The sequence below is a fragment of the Leuresthes tenuis genome, unplaced genomic scaffold (assembly GCF_036924035.1).
Source record: "Leuresthes tenuis unplaced genomic scaffold, fLeuTen1.0.hap1 SCAF_21, whole genome shotgun sequence".
NCBI classification, from domain to species: domain Eukaryota; kingdom Metazoa; phylum Chordata; class Actinopteri; order Atheriniformes; family Atherinopsidae; genus Leuresthes; species Leuresthes tenuis.
In genome coordinates this window covers 1,428,832-1,447,861 of record NW_027325375.1, presented here as the reverse complement: position 1 = coordinate 1,447,861, position 19,030 = coordinate 1,428,832, and the positions used below count along the sequence as shown (strand labels likewise).

Genomic DNA, 19,030 nt, shown 5'->3' with positions numbered 1-19,030 from the left:
TTGACAGTTGTCAGCGCACACAGTCGTGTGCACGTGCGCGTGCACGCGGGTGAGTCTGACTGTACTGTAAGACCTCACTTATGTGACAGCATGTAGACATGACGGCTTCGCTGTTGTGCAGGCACCAGGCGGTGTTGCTGTCGCCTCTCTTCACTTCCTCCTGCACCCCCCCCCCCCCCACGCGCACACAGAGTGAGGAGTCTCCCATTGTACCGTCTCTTGCTGTCTCTTTCAGTGGAGGTGGTGCCTCTTTGATCACAGCAGCAGCGCTGATTAAAAGGAATGATGCCTGTCCTGAACGCAGCTGTATTTATAAGACTAAAGGAGGACAAGGACGCATCTGCTCTCACGTGCTTCTCCCCGGCGCCCTCCTTTCTCTTTATTTTGACTTTTTAAGCTTTAAATACTCATCTTATTGCCTGCTTTATGTTGTCGGTGATGCGCCCGATTGATTCAGGCTGCAGTGTGACGGTGTGCGCGTGCACGTGTGTGTTCCTGCACGCTAAATGCTGCGCCACATCAGGTAGTTTTGAACAGGACAGCAGAACCTGTCTACTTCTTCCCTTCATCTCCCTTTAACAAGTTCATTTATTCATGAGTCACACGCACACCTTGGTTTGTGGCAGGAGGATAGACACCGCTGGCAGATGAAAGAAAGAGTTCCTGAGCTGTTGTTAAATAGTCTGTCAGCGCAGAGCGAAAACGAGCCGCTTTGTTTTTAGATTTAGAGATTTGGATTATTAAAAATGTATATGGGAGAAAAATAATAAGCATTAATTATTCAAACGCGGCGTGTTAATTGGTTCTTGAATATTCAAAACAAAACAATCCCATGAATATTCAGAAGAGTAAAGAGAGGATTAGATGGCTCAAATGAGCAAAAACATGGTTTTCTAATGAAAGGAAAATGAAGGGAAAGCAGAGGAGAGGGAAAACGGATGAGGGGGAAACTTCACAGAGTCAGGGGGGTCTTTGTGTTTGCACCATGATGGATGGCAGTGTTGACTAAACGAGCTAAATTAGAAGCTTTTTTTCCTGCAACTCTGTTGAAATATTATTAACACGCAGCAACTTTAGTGAAACATATGATTCAGCTGCACATAATGACCTTGGCTATTGATTTGGGAATTGAGGGAGCAGCGGTGTTTTCATACTATTTGCAGTGTGGTGCTGAGCGGGGGGTGTGTGTCACGTGGTTTGTTGCAATGCAGGTCTCTGTTAAATTCTGTCATTTAAACATCCTCGTGGACCTTAACGTTCACGCTCACACACAGGCGCACACACCCTTAATAGCCTTAATTAGCCGGGCATGTGTCCAGTCGTGTAATTAGCTAATAACAGCAGCGTGGATGTGGTTAATTAGCGATGGGAGGTGCTTGTGAATTAGAAAGCCAACAACATTATTACTGTATATGCTGCTGAAAACGCTGAACTAAAACCACAGCCAGCTGACCTGTGGTGCAACACGGAATTAGGTGTAAAAGGAGTCATCATTTGGGCTGTTTCTGATCATATCTACTCTGCCCTGCTTCAGAAGAAGGAGAAGTTTGTACTCAGCTGCGCACTTTGTTTCTTTAAAGGAGCATTACATCATTTTGGCTTAATCTCTCGTTTCACATGAAAAGGAACTGATTATCTGAAGAGCTTGTCATCTTTCTTCTCTTCATCCTCCTCTCCGCTCCTCCTCATCCTCCACTTAATTGGTGCCCCATCAACCCGTTAATCAAATTACTTCTGAACCAAAATTGACAGTTTTCATTAATTATAAAGGATTATTCTAATTGCAATTCAAATTTATTCATTCACAACAGACGGCGCTCAGTAATATTTCAGTGAATTAGCATATTAAATGGAGTGGTTCCTACATTAGTTATGGTAATGTATGCATCTTTCCTTATTTGGACTGGGTGAGCCATATGCATGCCACACGGTGTGTGTGTGTGTGTGTGTGTGTGTGTGTGTGTGTGTGTGTGTGTGTGTTTTTGCTCATGCTCACCAGGTGAGGAACCTCCACCGCATTTAATTTGTTTGACAAACGTTGCAGGAGTTAAATGCCCCAACCTGCCCCGAAACATCTCCCTCAGATTTTCTTCCACTTTCCTTCCTGGAAATAATCTTTCAGATAATTTGACAAATGCAGTGAGTTTCCACAGAAACACTAAGGTTTAGACTTTGATGTTAAATGCATCCTCGGACATTAAAGACAATTTCACTGGACTCCTGAAACGTGTAGAAATGCACAGATACAATATTCATATTAACACAACAATTCAATTCAACTTTATTTATAAAGCGCCAGATTACAACAATTAAGGCACTTAAGTAATAAAGTCCAATTCAAGCCAATTGGAATTCAATTCATTGTAATCATAATCCAATTAATTCATATGGAGCCAATTCAAAAATAATATCCGAGCTAAGGAAACCAACAGATTGGACCGAAACTTGTCTTCAGTCCAATCTCCCGTCCTGAGCCTGAGGGACTGTGGAAAGGAACGACTCCCTTTAACAGGAAGAAACCTCTGGCAGAACCAGAACCAGGAAGAAACCTCTGGCAGAACCAGAACCAGGAAGAAACCTCTGGCAGAACCAGAACCAGGAAGAAACCTCTGGCAAAACCAGACTCAGGAAGAAACCTCTGGCAGAACCAGAACCAGGAGGAAACCTCTGGCAGAACCAGGAAGAAACCTCTGGCAGAACCAGACTCAGGAAGAAACCTCTGGCAGAACCAGAACCAGGAAGAAACCTCTGGCAGAACCAGAACCAGGAAGAAACCTCTGGCAGAACCAGGAAGAAACCTCTGGCAGAACCAGAACCAGGAAGAAACCTCTGGCAGAACCAGAACCAGGAAGAAACCTCTGGCAGAACCAGGAAGAAACCTCTGGCAGAACCAGAACCAGGAAGAAACCTCTGGCAGAACCAGAACCAGGAAGAAACCTCTGGCAGAACCAGAACCAGGAAGAACCCTCTGGCAGAACCAGGAAGAAACCTCTGGCAGAACCAGACTCAGGAAGAAACCTCTGGCAGAACCAGAACCAGGAAGAAACCTCTGGCAGAACCAGGAAGAAACCTCTGACAGAACCAGACTCAGGAAGAAACCTCTGACAGAACCAGAACCAGGAAGAAACCTCTGGCAGAACCAGAACCAGGAAGAAACCTCTGGCAGAACCAGGAAGAAACCTCTGGAAGAACCAGAACCAGGAAGAAACCTCTGGCAGAACCAGACTCAGGAAGAAACCTCTGGCAAAACCAGACTCAGGAAGAAACCTCTGGCAGAACCAGAACCAGGAAGAAACCTCTGGCAGAACCAGAACCAGGAAGAAACCTCTGGCAAAACCAGACTCAGGAAGAAACCTCTGGCAGAACCAGAACCAGGAAGAAACCTCTGGCAAAACCAGACTCAGGAAGAAACCTCTGGCAGAACCAGAACCAGGAAGAAACCTCTGGCAGAACCAGAACCAGGAAGAAACCTCTGGCAGAACCAGGAAGAAACCTCTGGCAGAACCAGACTCAGGAAGAAACCTCTGGCAGAACCAGAACCAGGAAGAAACCTCTGGCAAAACCAGACTCAGGAAGAAACCTCTGGCAGAACCAGAACCAGGAAGAAACCTCTGGCAGAACCAGAACCAGGAAGAAACCTCTGGCAAAACCAGACTCAGGAAGAAACCTCTGGCAGAACCAGAACCAGGAAGAAACCTCTGGCAGAACCAGAACCAGGAAGAAACCTCTGGCAAAACCAGACTCAGGAAGAAACCTCTGGCAGAACCAGAACCAGGAAGAAACCTCTGGCAGAACCAGAACCAGGAAGAAACCTCTGGCAAAACCAGACTCAGGAAGAAACCTCTGGCAGAACCAGAACCAGGAAGAAACCTCTGGCAAAACCAGACTCAGGAAGAAACCTCTGGCAGAACCAGAACCAGGAAGAAACCTCTGGCAGAACCAGAACCAGGAAGAAACCTCTGGCAGAACCAGGAAGAAACCTCTGGCAGAACCAGAACCAGGAAGAAACCTCTGGCAGAACCAGAACCAGGAAGGGTGTCCATCCGCCTCGACCAGCTGGGGTTTGAGAAGGATTCAAAGGACACCAACAGCCACCTCTGCTATTCTGGGCACATTATACAGAAAACACCTACATTTCTGCAGTGTAATTCCTCCATAACGCGTTGCCTCCTGCATGCTCACATTTCCATCCTGGAACCCACTTCTTCAGAAGAAAGCCTCCCACCGTGATGTCCTTCTGTGAACAGCAGCTGCTAAAAAGGTGTCAAATCGTTGGAACTTTCTCATGAAAACCCCGGTGTTTCACGTGTGAAAACAGCTTAACTTTCAATGGGAACATTAAACCGTAATCAGATACAAACAGGGAGAAGCAGAATAGATTTTCAGTCGTTAATATTAAACTGGCAGCCAGTCGGTGTCCAGATCAAACCACAGCAGCGGAAGTAGTGAGTTTTATTCTAAATATTTCATGCCGCCAAGATGTTGTGACTAAATAAAACATCATCCCTTTAAATAGATGAGATATCAGAATGAAGTGCACACAGTTCCCTCGTGTAATACACAAAGAGGGAAGCAGCGGCTGAGGAGTTTACCCACCGGCGCTGAACAAACACACAGGATGCTTCCAACAACAATACATTTAGGCATAATCTTTTGTTTGAATCTTCTTTCCTGTTTTAATTAAACGATTTCCTCTCAAGATGATGAAATATTCACCTTATAAAGAAACACTCGTATGGAGAATAAATTCATCTGCACCCACAGAGAAACACATGGGGCAGACATGTCTTTTTAATAAAGATATAATAAAGATAATAAAGCTTGTCAAAGGGCAACTTAACTTGGACCTTATTTCTGGCATGAAATACGTTCATCTACTCACCAAGAACAGTTTGGTGAAAGTCGGCGTCCTTCAGAAGATATTTAGATAACTGGAGATCCATATAACGGAGTGAACGGGGCTTAGAGGATGCAGCCTCTAAATAAGGCATTATCTGTCTTTATTTCACCAATACTTTAAGAAGAATGAATGAATGAACGTGTGCTATAGCTCTGTTAGCTCATAGCTCTGTTAGCTCATAGCTGCTGTTAGCTCATAGCTGCTGTTAGCTCATAGCTCTGTTAGCTCATAGCTGCTGTTAGCTCATAGCTGCTGTTAGCTCATAGCTGCTGTTAGCTCATAGCTCTGTTAGCTCATAGCTGCTGTTAGCTCATAGCTCTGTTAGCTCATAGCTCTGTTAGCTCATAGCTGCTGTTAGCTCGTAGCTCTGTTAGCTCATAGCTGCTGTTATGTAGCTACTTGCGGCTATAGGAGAGCTAACGGAGGGATTTCTACACAGGCACTCTACTGGGACCACTTTAGATCTAATTGTATTTTCAACTTTGTTAAATCTGTTTTCTACGGTGTAGTTTAAGTCCTTTAGATGTTAAGATGTATTCCTTTAGATTTACAAGTAATTTGTTTATTTAGTTATTTAGTTAATTCTTTGTTTGGGTGATTATTAAATTAACTGTTAGGTTCTGTTTCTTTATTTGTTAGTATGTGTTCAAACTTGGTCTGAACAGCCAGTATTTAAGTTCTCCTTTGTTTCCTGTTCAGTTTGGTTCTTTGTTAAGTTATTTATCATTTGAACAGTTGGTTTGAAGTTATTATAACTTTAATTTGTTTTGTTCATTTGACCTCTTTTAAGGGCCCTGATATTATGTTCTTTGGGTAAATAAAACCCGTTTCTTTTTTTAATCTAACCAGCTCGGTCCCTCACATCTGCTCACTGAGAACAGTTTGGTGAAAGTCGGCGTCCTTCAGAAGATATTTAGATAACTGGAGATCCATATAACGGAGTGAACGGGGCTTAGAGGATGCAGCCTCTAAATAAGGCATTATCTGTCTTTATTTCACCAATACTTTAAGAAGAATGAATGAATGAACGTGAGTGTTTTAGTTTTGAGCTGATTTTTCAGGTAACTTTGCTGTCGTTACCAGTGACTTTACAGCATATTAATACGGCCACATTTGAATGCTGCTTATGATGTTTAAGATAAATCTCAGGATCCCATAATATTACTGAAACTGACTGATACAGCACTGCTGTGTGATCATTTATCTTCCTTAATGGTGTCTGATGTGATGATGTCAACCAGCTGAATGCCACCTGCCTTACAGTGATGCTTGTTAACCATTCATTTTAAGGTAATACAATGATTCAGACCATTGATCCTGTCCGGGGCCACAAGCCTCAGCTGGTCAAGAGGCCTTGGACTCACCTACAACCCTAGATTCCCCCATTAATCTCACCTGTGTTTGGACTTTGGGAGCAAGCTGGAAAACTGATGTTTTCAGAGGAAGAACATGCAACTTCCATTAAAAAAAAGCATGATGTAGACAGGATGAATATAGGAATGATCAGGAAACCAAACTGGTTGTGATTAGCAGCATGATTTTACAACTTAAGACTGATTACTCATCAAAACATGTGGATTTACTCATGATTCCTCACTCCAAAGAGCTGCTTTGCCACGAACAGGACGGGGTATCTTCTCCACTGTACCTCAGCCCTGGTTCTGCCCGCAGACCTCATGCAAACCGACTGACTCCACTCTGGTCTGCGCTGTCATTTAAATATGCACAGACGACAACAATGACAGCATTAATAGTAATGATAGCAATATGAAGCTAAGCCCTCATCATCATTATCATATCTCCAGGGAGATGAGCAGTGATTGACAGCTCGCTGGGTGTTTTTGGGGGCTCCAGCTCAGCTATCAATTACCTCTGTGCATATCAACCATCATTATGTAAAATATCTCTGCTTCGCTCGGCTCTGTTCAGTTCTCTTAAGTCTTGTTCCCTCACATTACTCTCCTTCCCTCCCCCGCCTCCCCTCCACTGCCTTTTTTCTTTCCTCTGCACAGCATTTCCCTCCTTACTCACCCCCCCCCTGCTTTTCCTTTACTGGCAGTTTCTCCTTGTGTTGAATTCTTAGTCTCTCGTCTCTTTCTGCCCTTATTCTCATGCTTACTTTCAGCTGGCTCATCTAAGACTGAGGGAGTGCATGTGGACATCTTCACCTCTAAAGTTACCCCACAGAGAAAGTTCAGGTGCAAGTCAAATATAGAGATAAGGCGCACATCAGTCCTCTTCTAGCAAATTCAGAGCAGGTCCTGTTACATCATCTTTATCCTGAGGTGATAATGTCCTCGTATGGCTGTGTGAAAAGCTAAAAAAGAGCCAATCATTCTAATTTTCTCTCTTTTGTTTGATAGCTACCAGATAAATCGAGAGGCAAACATTCGCAGCTTTTCTTTGTAAATATGCAGCAGCTTTCCTCACAGTTTCTTAGCCCTGGTTTCCTGCCCTGGTTGATGCGTGCGACTCCAGCAGGAGGGTTTCATACCGGTTGATTCGTCAATGAAAATATGCACCTGGACTCTTTTTGAGAGCCAGACACAGCTAAATGCCTCTGAAACACTGCAGTTGTGGCATGAAGCTACACGTTCCTGGTGTAGTTCAGGTTGTTGTGTACAACCTGGACAGGCCTAATAAGAATCCTAACCTAACTATGCATATCTTTGGACTGTGAGAGGAGACTGGTGCACCTGGAGAAGACCCACACAAAAAGACACTCAAATGGGTCCCAGGCGGCCAGCTGACTCGGGTTTTCTCTGAGTACATTGCAGCAAAGTATGATACTATCCTGACTTTTATTGTGAATTATACGTCAAAGTTTTACTGGGGTTCTGTAAAGTTTCACAACCACACGTGGAGAGCTTTTACTGGAATTATCAGCTTTCTGTTGGGCTGTTTCTTGGTTATTACCGGTTAAATACCCAATACTTTAAAAGAAAAACCTAATATAGCACTCCTCTGACCTGTTAAATTATTCAGTTTAACGTACTTGACCAATAAAACACGCGGTTTATGGATCATAAAGACTTCCTCTGTATTATTACTGTAATCTTGTATTAGCTACCGTTACCTTTGCTAAAGTGCTCTTGAACAAGGCACGTAAAGAGCAAAGAAAGAACAAACAAGCCTCTGGCCCACAGGAAACAATACATCATTACATTATTATCATGGCTGCAGCCATAATAGTATTTCATAACCTTGTTTTTCCTCCTGCGTGCTTGGATAGTCGACACAAGGCCCAGCAAAGCTATCTGATGTCATCGCATTAAACAATAACAAACTCTGAGTGTAAACAGGAAACAGGAAGTTGATCTCCAACGCATCAACACACGGAGAGGGAAACTTGCACTTCACAAAATGCCTATATTAGCTATTTGAAATGACAGATGGGCACGATGTAGCTCATTCTACGTTATATTCATGCAACAAATAGCTTTTCTCCAGTATTGTGATGTTGGTAAAGTACAATAGAGAAAGTATTTACTATATTTAATGGTTTAATGCATCTATTTTTAAGTGAGTTTCATTAAAGATTGCTTAATGTCTTGATAGGGACACAAAAGGGTCAGAAATGCCTGCTTAATGTTGTCAATAACCGGTATATATTTAAGTTCTGTGTCAATAACCGGTATATATTTAAGTTCTGTGTCAATAACCGGTATATATTGAAGTTCTGTGTCAATAACCGGTATATATTTAAGTTCTGTGTCAATAACCGGTATATATTGAAGTTCTGTGTCAATAACCGGTATATATTTAAGTTCTGTGTCAATAACCGGTATATATTTAAGTTCTGTGTCAATAACCGGTATATATTTAAGTTCTGTGTCAATAACCGGTATATATTGAAGTTCTGTGTCAATAACCGGTATATATTTAAGTTCTGTGTCAATAACCGGTATATATTTAAGTTCTGTGTCAATAACCGGTATATATTTAAGTTCTGTGTCAATAACCGGTATATATTTAAGTTCTGTGTCAATAACCGGTATATATTTACGTTCTGTGTCAATAACCGGTATATATTTACGTTCTGTGTCAATAACCGGTATATATTTACGTTCTGTGTCAATAACCGGTATATATTTAAGTTCTGTGTCAATAACCGGTATATATTTAAGTTCTGTGTCAATAACCGGTATATATTTAAGTTCTGTGTCAATAACCGGTATATATTTAAGTTCTGTGTCAATAACCGGTATATATTTAAGTTCTGTGTCAATAACCGGTATATATTTAAGTTCTGTGACAATAACCGGTATATATTTAAGTTCTGTGTCAATAACCGGTATATATTGAAGTTCTGTGTCAATAACCGGTATATATTTAAGTTCTGTGTCAATAACCGGTATATATTTAAGTTCTGTGTCAATAACCGGTATATATTTACGTTCTGTGTCAATAACCGGTATATATTTAAGTTCTGTGTCAATAACCGGTATATATTTAAGTTCTGTGACAATAACCGGTATATATTTAAGTTCTGTGTCAATAACCGGTATATATTTAAGTTCTGTGTCAATAACCGGTATATATTTAAGTTCTGTGTCAATAACCGGTATATATTGAAGTTCTGTGTCAATAACCGGTATATATTTAAGTTCTGTGTTAATAACCGGTATATATTTAAGTTCTGTGTCAATAACCGGTATATATTTAAGTTCTGTGTCAATAACCGGTATATATTTAAGTTCTGTGTCAATAACCGGTATATATTTAAGTTCTGTGTCAATAACCGGTATATATTTAAGTTCTGTGTCAATAACCGGTATATATTGAAGTTCTGAGTCAATAACCGGTATATATTGAAGTTCTGTGTCAATAACCGGTATATATTTAAGTTCTGTGTCAATAACCGGTATATATTGAAGTTCTGTGTCAATAACCGGTATATATTTACGTTCTGTGTCAATAACCGGTATATATTTAAGTTCTGTGTCAATAACCGGTATATATTTAAGTTCTGTGTCAATAACCGGTATATATTTAAGTTCTGTGTCAATAACCGGTATATATTGAAGTTCTGTGTCAATAACCGGTATATATTGAAGTTCTGTGTCAATAACCGGTATATATTGAAGTTCTGTATCAATAACCGGTATATATTTACGTTCTGTGTCAATAACCGGTATATATTGAAGTTCTGTGTCAATAACCGGTATATATTGAAGTTCTGTGTCAATAACCGGTATATATTTAAGTTCTGTGTCAATAACCGGTATATATTTAAGTTCTGTGTCAATAACCGGTATATATTTAAGTTCTGTGTCAATAACCGGTATATATTGAAGTTCTGTGTCAATAACCGGTATATATTTAAGTTCTGTGTCAATATCCGGTATATATTTAAGTTCTGTGTCAATAACCGGTATATATTTACGTTCTGTGTCAATAACCGGTATATATTTAAGTTCTGTGTCAATAACCGGTATATATTTACGTTCTGTGTCAATAACCGGTATATATTTAAGTTCTGTGTCAATAACCGGTATATATTTAAGTTCTGTGTCAATAACCGGTATATATTTAAGTTCTGTGACAATAACCGGTATATATTTAAGTTCTGTGTCAATAATCGATATATATTTAAGTTCTGTGTCAATAACCGGTATATATTTAAGTTCTGTGTCAATAACCGGTATATATTTAAGTTCTGTGTCAATAATCGGTATATATTTACGTTCTGTGTCAATAACCGGTATATATTGAAGTTCTGTGTCAATAACCGGTATATATTTCAGTTCTGTGTCAATAACCGGTATATATTTAAGTTCTGTGTTAATAACCGGTATATATTGAAGTTCTGTGTCAATAACCGGTATATATTTAAGTTCTGTGTCAATAACCGGTATATATTTAAGTTCTGTGTCAATAACCGGTATATATTTAAGTTCTGTGTCAATAACCGGTATATATTTAAGTTCTGTGTCAATAACCGGTATATATTTAAGTTCTGTGTCAATAGCCGGTATATATTTACGTTCTGTGTCAATAACCGGTATATATTTAAGTTCTGTGTCAATAACCGGTATATATTTAAGTTCTGTGTCAATAACCGGTATATATTTAAGTTCTGTGTCAATAACCGGTATATATTTACGTTCTGTGTCAATAACCGGTATATATTTAAGTTCTGTGTCAATAACCGGTATATATTTAAGTTCTGTGACAATAACCGGTATATATTTAAGTTCTGTGTCAATAACCGGTATATATTTACGTTCTGTGTCAATAACCGGTATATATTTAAGTTCTGTGTCAATAACCGGTATATATTTAAGTTCTGTGTCAATAACCGGTATATATTGAAGTTCTGTGTCAATAACCGGTATATATTTAAGTTCTGTGTCAATAACCGGTATATATTTAAGTTCTGTGTCAATAACCGGTATATATTTAAGTTCTGGGTCAATAACCGGTATATATTTACGTTCTGTGTCAATAACCGGTATATATTTAAGTTCTGTGTCAATAACCGGTATATATTTACGTTCTGTGTCAATAACCGGTATATATTTACGTTCTGTGTCAATAACCGGTATATATTTACGTTCTGTGTCAATAACCGGTATATATTTAAGTTCTGTGTCAATAACCGGTATATATTTAAGTTCTGTGTCAATAACCGGTATATATTTAAGTTCTGTGTCAATAACCGGTATATATTTAAGTTCTGTGTCAATAACCGGTATATATTTAAGTTCTGTGTCAATAACCGGTATATATTTACGTTCTGTGTCAATAACCGGTATATATTTAAGTTCTGTGTCAATAACCGGTATATATTGAAGTTCTGTGTCAATAACCGGTATATATTTAAGTTCTGTGTCAATAACCGGTATATATTTAAGTTCTGTGTCAATAACCGGTATATATTTACGTTCTGTGTCAATAACCGGTATATATTTAAGTTCTGTGTCAATAACCGGTATATATTTACGTTCTGTGTCAATAACCGGTATATATTTACGTTCTGTGTCAATAACCGGTATATATTTAAGTTCTGTGTCAATAACCGGTATATATTTAAGTTCTGTGTGGTCATTCAGACACGCAATAGTTAGAAAGTAAAGTGAATATCAAAAGTGTGGCTGCAGCTATCGAAGCTTAGCTTAATTCAGGTTTTACAGATTCAGATATAGATGCAAAATGATCAATTACTCTCACTGATAAGCACAGATATATCAGCAAGTTGTTTCACACACACATGCACGCGCACGTGCACAGAAAGACGGGGAATGTGTCAGAAAGTGTTGGCAGGTGAAACAAGACATTTAATGAAAGCAGAGCAGAGACAGAGGAGGCTGGAGCAGCAAAAGCACTGATCTGTTGTTCAGTTTGTCTGCACAAACCGACTCTCTGCAGCTTCTCCACCTGTCAACAACAACTCACCAGAGTGCATGTGTGCGTGCATGTGTGTGTGTTCTTTAGATTTTTATTTTTCTCTTCCAAGGCAGCATCGTTATTCTTGGCTGAGTAAAATAGCGAGTCTTCAGGGAATAAAACGGACATGCACATTCAGTGTTAGACACACACAGAGAGCTGGAATTCCCCCGGATGTCACCCCTGCCCTGTTGGCATTGTAACAGTTTAAACGACAGCAGAGTGGCTGAAACAAACTCCCATAATAATCCAGATTCTTCTTCACACACTCGCTGTGCTGCCCTCCTCTCCCTCTACATGCCAACACCCTCTCTGTCACTTCCTGTCTCTCTCGCAGGTCTGTGTTGGCCTTATATATTAAATATTAATGTCAGTTGTGCTCTGAGCCATAATTGCCATCTCAGCCTCCTGAATAATGGATGTAGCTGTGCTGTTCACCAATACACCAAGGCTAACAAGATGAAAAAACAGCATCCAACTGTTGTTTGCTACATTTTTATGGCTAACAGACTCTGCACCGGGAAGACAGGTGATTACATTATTATGACTAACTGGCTGCAGCTAATACAACGGCTACCAGCTCTAAAAAGACTGTGGTTTACTGCAGGATCATCATGCCTGAGGCGCACTGGGCTTTGTGATTGCTTGAGTCGCTCACTGTTTTACTTAAAGGCGAGTTTGTCAGGCATTTTGACTCTGCTTTGTCACCTCTGCACATCGCTGCTCCTTCCTTGTCTCAGTTGACTCCATTTGCAGAGCAGTTGTCTTGAGTTTTATGTTGCTGAGGAGTTGCTTTATGCTTTAATCAGCCCTACCACCACTTAAAGGATTGCAGTCTTTTGCTCCTGTCAGCTGCAGGTTCAACAAAGATAAACAGCACATTGAAAAACCTTTAGTTCCTTAAAAGGCGTGTTTTGACGTTGCTGAACACGTATTGGGGCTGTTTTAGAGGCTCCGGTACTTGTAGATACAAACCCCAAATCTAGAGGCTGGAAAATCTTCTAAAATACAATAAACACTTATCCTAAATGTGTTAATTAGCTTGATATTTTTTTACCAAACACAAGGTCCACTGAGAGTCCATTTTAAGCACGTTCACCATTTTAAAATCAATGCCACTTTGTGTTGTATCATATTCTTTTACTGGGGTCTTTTAATTGTTTAGGAACCGAGGATTTGACTTTTTTGGAGGTTTTGGAGGAGGAATATGTGTCGATTCTTGCTGAGCTCGGCCGTCCATGGTCACATTTTCAGTAGGAGACCGGCTGCAGGCAGCATGGCTGAAGCTCACATTCTTTGTCTATGAAGCCACGCTGCTGTAAATCATGCAGAACGTCCTGCTGCAATAAAAACTTATGTGCCTCTGCATCCGTGGTACCTTCATACATATGGAGGTCACCCGTTTTGTGCACGCTGATGCTGGCATTTGCTCCGTTTGCTCATAACAGTCTGGGCTGGATGTTTTTCCTCATCTTTGGCATTTAGACCCAGACGGCAGTCGCTCTTTATTTTCATTTTATTTTCCCCAAATCGGCTGAAACGTGGACTCATCTGACCGCAGAAAAGGTGTTCTCTGGCTCTCTGTCCATCTGAGCTGAGCTCGTAGCCAGAGAGCGTTGATACATGGGTCCTCCTGAAGGGATACAGTCTCAGGTTACATTTCTGGATGCAGCAGACTGACCTGCTGCTGCAGAGGCCGTGTGGCTGCAGTGAACATGGTGCTTTCTTCTGCTTTGTTCACATACTTACTTATAAATGCTGTTTAAGTACTCTTTGTGCTACATTCTGCATCACAGTGATTAGATCTAAACAGGTATCAGAGCCTGTAAGTGAATGATTTAAATAAACCCTTTGAATGTTTCAGAGTCTTTAGGATTCAGATTTATCACCTCGTACCGTATGTTGCCTTGTTTTGACAGGCGTGCTGTTCGGTTCCAGAAAAACATCCCCTCACAGACCTGCACTGAACCCTATAATAGCGGTTTATATTTTCCTGAGTGGCGCACACTCAGTTCTGAGAAGGAATCCTTTTTTATGTAATCCTGCCACAGCAGGTGAAGCTGTGGTGTGGCTTGGAAAAGATGCAGGGATGCAGATATTTAGAAAGAAAACCTTGATTTATTAAGATTATTATGAAACACTATGGACACGTGACTGTGAGCAAGAACGGTTAGCGACCAACCTGGCAACATGAAGGTGAGGATCTGGCAAAGAACTGAGGGAAACTAAATAGTGTGGGGAGCTGATTGGTGCTGGAGTGCAGCTGTGAACAAAGACAGGTGGCGTGGATGAACCTAAAGATGTGCAAGAGTGACCGAGGAAAACATGGCAAGAACTAAATCCTGACCAGAAACATGAAAAACCTAAAGTCACGTGACAAATCAGCACTTTCACTGCTAAATAAAGGCAAAAAGACAAGTTCAGCACTGATCTTTCCTGGATTCCTCGAGTCTGCTCCCCAGATCCGTCCAGCAGGACTGGAGTCGGGTGTGTTACTCACAATATAGCAAAGGTCAACAATGCTTTATCACTTGAACATGATTGGGCCTCAGGGCGGGGGAGTGAGTTAGAGGATAGAGTGAGACACACCCCCCACGATCGTTCACACTCTTATAATTGCCCTGTTTAATTGGAGGCCTCTTAACGACCAGTGACTGGACCGGCTAATCAATTCATGTGTGTGTGTGTGTGTGTGTGTGTGTGTGTGTGTGTGTGTGTGTGTGTGTGCTGCTGCCTTTTTGAGTTGATTAGGCCAGATGGGGTCAAGTGAATGGGGAAAGAGGACAATGAAGGTGAATTACAGTGATATCAGTGAGAGAAAACAGGAAGTAGATGGAGTTAAGTGGCAGACTGAGATATGAAAGATTATTTGGTGTCATCCATGATAAATGGACATATAATATATATCAGAGTATTAACATGAAGACAAAACACTCATTGCTTTGTGGAGGAATGTATCAAGTAGTGGAAATTAGCTGGAAATGAACGTCCCAGGAAAAGAGGAAGCTTCCTGCCAAGAACAGTGAAATTGAATTAAAACTAACAACTCTTAGCTTACTGTAAAATAAAGCACAGCATTGTGCAGTTTATTAACACACTTTAAGTGCGTTATTACACTTTTAATGATTTGCTTCATGGAAATGTTATTGTAGTTATTTTACTATGCTTCAGTATTCTACTGTCTATGTTTCTTTGACACCAAAGGACTCTTGTTGGCGTGAATAAAACGCCTTTAAATTGTTTTAATATTTGATAAACTGATGGGAGATGTGACTGTGGCACTAAAAACCGAGCCACAAGTAATGTGTATGCAGAGGACATTTACAGTGAAACTGTAAATCACGGCTGGTGTAAGTGCAGTTTAATGATTTGATCATTTCTGTATCAACCCTGAGATGTGTCCAGTTCCACCAGCACACTCATAGGAAGCACCTCCTCCTCCATTTCTGGGCCAGTCTGACCATATATCGCTGTTCTTAACCGTAGCCCACAGACCCATTATCAGCACAGTCAAACCAGTTTGAAATCAATAAGTGTGAAGCCTCTGAACAGCTTCAGGACTGCTTTTATTTCTCTGACTGGATCTTATTTATGGATACAAGAAATGTAACAAAAAGGCCAAAGAAGCCTCAGATTAAAGGCCAAACTCCTTGTGTAAGGCAAGGCAAAGCAAAATGCTGCCATCACCTATTGTTTCAATTACCAAACAGACTGCAACAACCTGCCCCCTCTGATACAGGCCAGTGGCTCTAATGCAAATAACCACGAAGTGTCTGGTTACATGAGCGCCATCGGATCGGATTAATGCCTAAATTACAATAAAACAGAATTATTCGGCTCATGTAGACGCCTTAATCTGACATTAACTGGATTACTGCTACAGTTGGGTTCTGCTCCTTATCTGAGGGTAATTATCCTTGGATATATGGCGGTGAATGAATGGAATCACTGGCACAAAGCATGTCATACCCCGGTACGATAGATGGCGCTGTCCCCATTTCAGCTATCGCTAATAGAGCCACTTCCGGTTGACGTCATCTCCACAACAACAACAAACTCGGGCATTCAGAAAGATGGCGAACGCAGAGCGAGATGAAGCTGCGTCCCTCTCCATCTGTGATGAGCTGGTTATGGCACAGACGATGCCCAACGGCGCATTCTCCATCACGTTGTTTCTTTCTTTCTGACGACAACAACAGGAATATCGTCTCCTTCCACTTCCGGGTGACGATCGCGGGAAAAAATCCGGAGCATGCGCAGAACGCTCGATCCCATCCACCGTCGCCTACACGTTCAGTCTTAATTCAATCGTGAGTAACCCGATCCGATTCTATTTCTTGTCGGATTAAACTTGTTACATGAGCTGAATAACTCAGTCTTATTGTAATTTACCCATTAATCCGATCCGATGGCGCTCTTTTAACCGCACTGAGTGACAGACTGGTTGGTATGCTGAGTATGCTCAACACTAAAAAGACAGAATAGCTGAAAAATTCATCCAAGGAGATCTTCCAGGTCATTTTCATGGGTACTCAGAAAATATCCTGCTTTCATTGTTCAAAAAGCTCCCAGCTCATCAGCTGTTTGAATGTCTGCCCTCAGGCTAAAGCTGTCCATCAAAGCTCTGCAGCATCAGAAAATGTCCTAAATGTCTTAAATCCATCAGCACAACATATCACAGACATTTACATTGTGATGCAATCAGTTCGTCCTCGGGAATTACTTGCAATTTGCAACATTTTCCATGATTTTTTTTGTTCTTTCACAATACAAAGCAATTTTCTTCTAAAATTTTGCTTTACCGAGTTCTTTACTCGCCACCCTGGATACGCTGAAAGCCCTGAATCGTGGGTTTCCAGGTTGTCCCGTCAGATTTCCCAGTCAGCTGACCGGAAACACTGACATATGTTGGGTAATTGATTGTTAGATCTCATTACTTTTCATATTTCAGACTTTTCATTTCCTCCAGCACACGTAAGAAGCACAATACACAACATTATACTTTATACTATACCCCAAGTTTTACCTACAGCACCACAGAGATCAATTATTTTGGATTAAACCTCTTTTTTTTATTAATTAATATTCATTTTACTGTTGCTAATATATGTGAACCCTTTTTCTACAGCTGCTCTGGTCTTATATCAGGGAGATGAGCCTCCTTCGCTTCTTCTTCTACACACAGATCTACAAAGAAAGGGGGGGGGGGTCAGCCGAGGTGGTTATGTTAACGCTATGCTAGTGTTGTGAGGAGGACTAGACAGTGAGAGGTCAGCAGAGGTCACCGTGGCTGTCCTCCGTTGTGATAGGCTGTCACCCGGGGGTGAAAGGTCAGGATAATTAGGCATGCGGAATCCATGCGCTGGTGTTCTAACGAAGCCTGAGCTCGTTAATGCAGAGTTTTACACTCAGACCTGCCACTGAGCGGTGCTGCACCGTCACACATGCACATGCAAAGCGCATGTTTGCGCTCGCACACACATGCACAAGCACATGCACACCTCTGCTTTGTTCTGGTGGTCCGACACAGAGGCTGTCACTTGTGGAGCAGCAGAGCCCCAAGGCTCAGCCACCAGAGAGTAAAGATGATACAGAGCTGGGAAAGTTGGGAAAATCTTACCCAATCCCCAATTAAACAGCAATCATGCTAATATAATGAAGCTTATAATATTCAATTAATGCTGCGACAGACACCTTGATCCTAATAAAGTTAACTTTTTCTGGGACAATTATCGAAACGCAACCCAGTGAACTTCAGAGCAGTTGTTCGGGTGATTTAAAAAGTATCGTTGTGTCACGTTTTCACTGTTTTCAGAAGCTGTTTTCAGAAGAAGCTAAATCTCTCCTGGTAGATGTGATTTTTCTGCTGAGTGTGACCTGCAGCAAACACAGATATGAACATGTGTGCACGTGCTGGTGTTTCCGTCTGAAAGTGGCCTGTTGCTTCTGCCAGCTTGGCCAGCTGGCTCACACCAAAACACAACCTGCATGTGTTTGTTTGCCATTCGTGACCATCTGCACGTCTGATTTACTCAGGAACATAGACTCATGACATATGGTCCTGTTTTAAACGCAGAATGTCAACATAGTTACCCTCTTTTATGACTTCACAGCAGGGTTAATGTTGAGGAATCATCTGTGCAACAAAGACCTCAAAATGTGTCAAAGCAGCTTCATCCATGTTGAAAACGGCTTCTGAAACACTATAAATGCTACTACCGTTAGCACATTGCTAACTGGTGGGATTTGGGGAGCTCACATTCTGCAGGGAGGCAGTCTTTATTGTTATGTTATCTAACTATTCTCACCAGTTCTGGTCATCTCTTCTTTGTCTCTTCAGATTTTTCCTCAAGTTTTTCCTCAAGTGCAACCAGAACTGTTTGAAGAATGCAGGAAACCCCCGAGACATGAGGAGGTTCCAGGTACCAACTTCTTCTAGCCTTTTATTCTCTTTCCCATTCATTCTTCTTTTTCCTGCCCTCTTCTTCTGACTCTACGTCTCGCTGTCTTTGTCTCACCATCCCTTTGTTTTCTGTAGACATAACACGCATCAGTTTATGGTTGCACACACAGAAATGTGCATGAGTGGGTTTCAGTGGAAGTAAATAAGCCATCAGCGCCCGACCTCGACTTGTCAGGATGTAGATGTGCAGAAGAAGTAGAAGAAGACAGGCTGAGGTGGGGAAAGAAAGAGGAAAAAGGAGGGGACGGGTGGGGAGGAAGATTTAAGGCTGTGCAGTC

General features: G+C 41.2%; 1 protein-coding gene across 3 annotated transcripts in view; it reads left to right on the top strand.

The window, feature by feature from the left end:
- The window catches only part of LOC140280212 (transcription factor COE1-like), a 104,734-nt gene that overhangs the window by 54,703 nt on the left and 31,001 nt on the right, over positions 1-19,030 (top strand). For all 3 annotated transcript variants that reach the window (XM_072375511.1, XM_072375510.1, XM_072375509.1), the window contains exon 7: positions 18,630-18,711. In XM_072375511.1, coding sequence (XP_072231612.1) covers positions 18,630-18,711 — 82 coding nt within the window. The remainder of the gene's footprint in view (positions 1-18,629; positions 18,712-19,030) is intronic.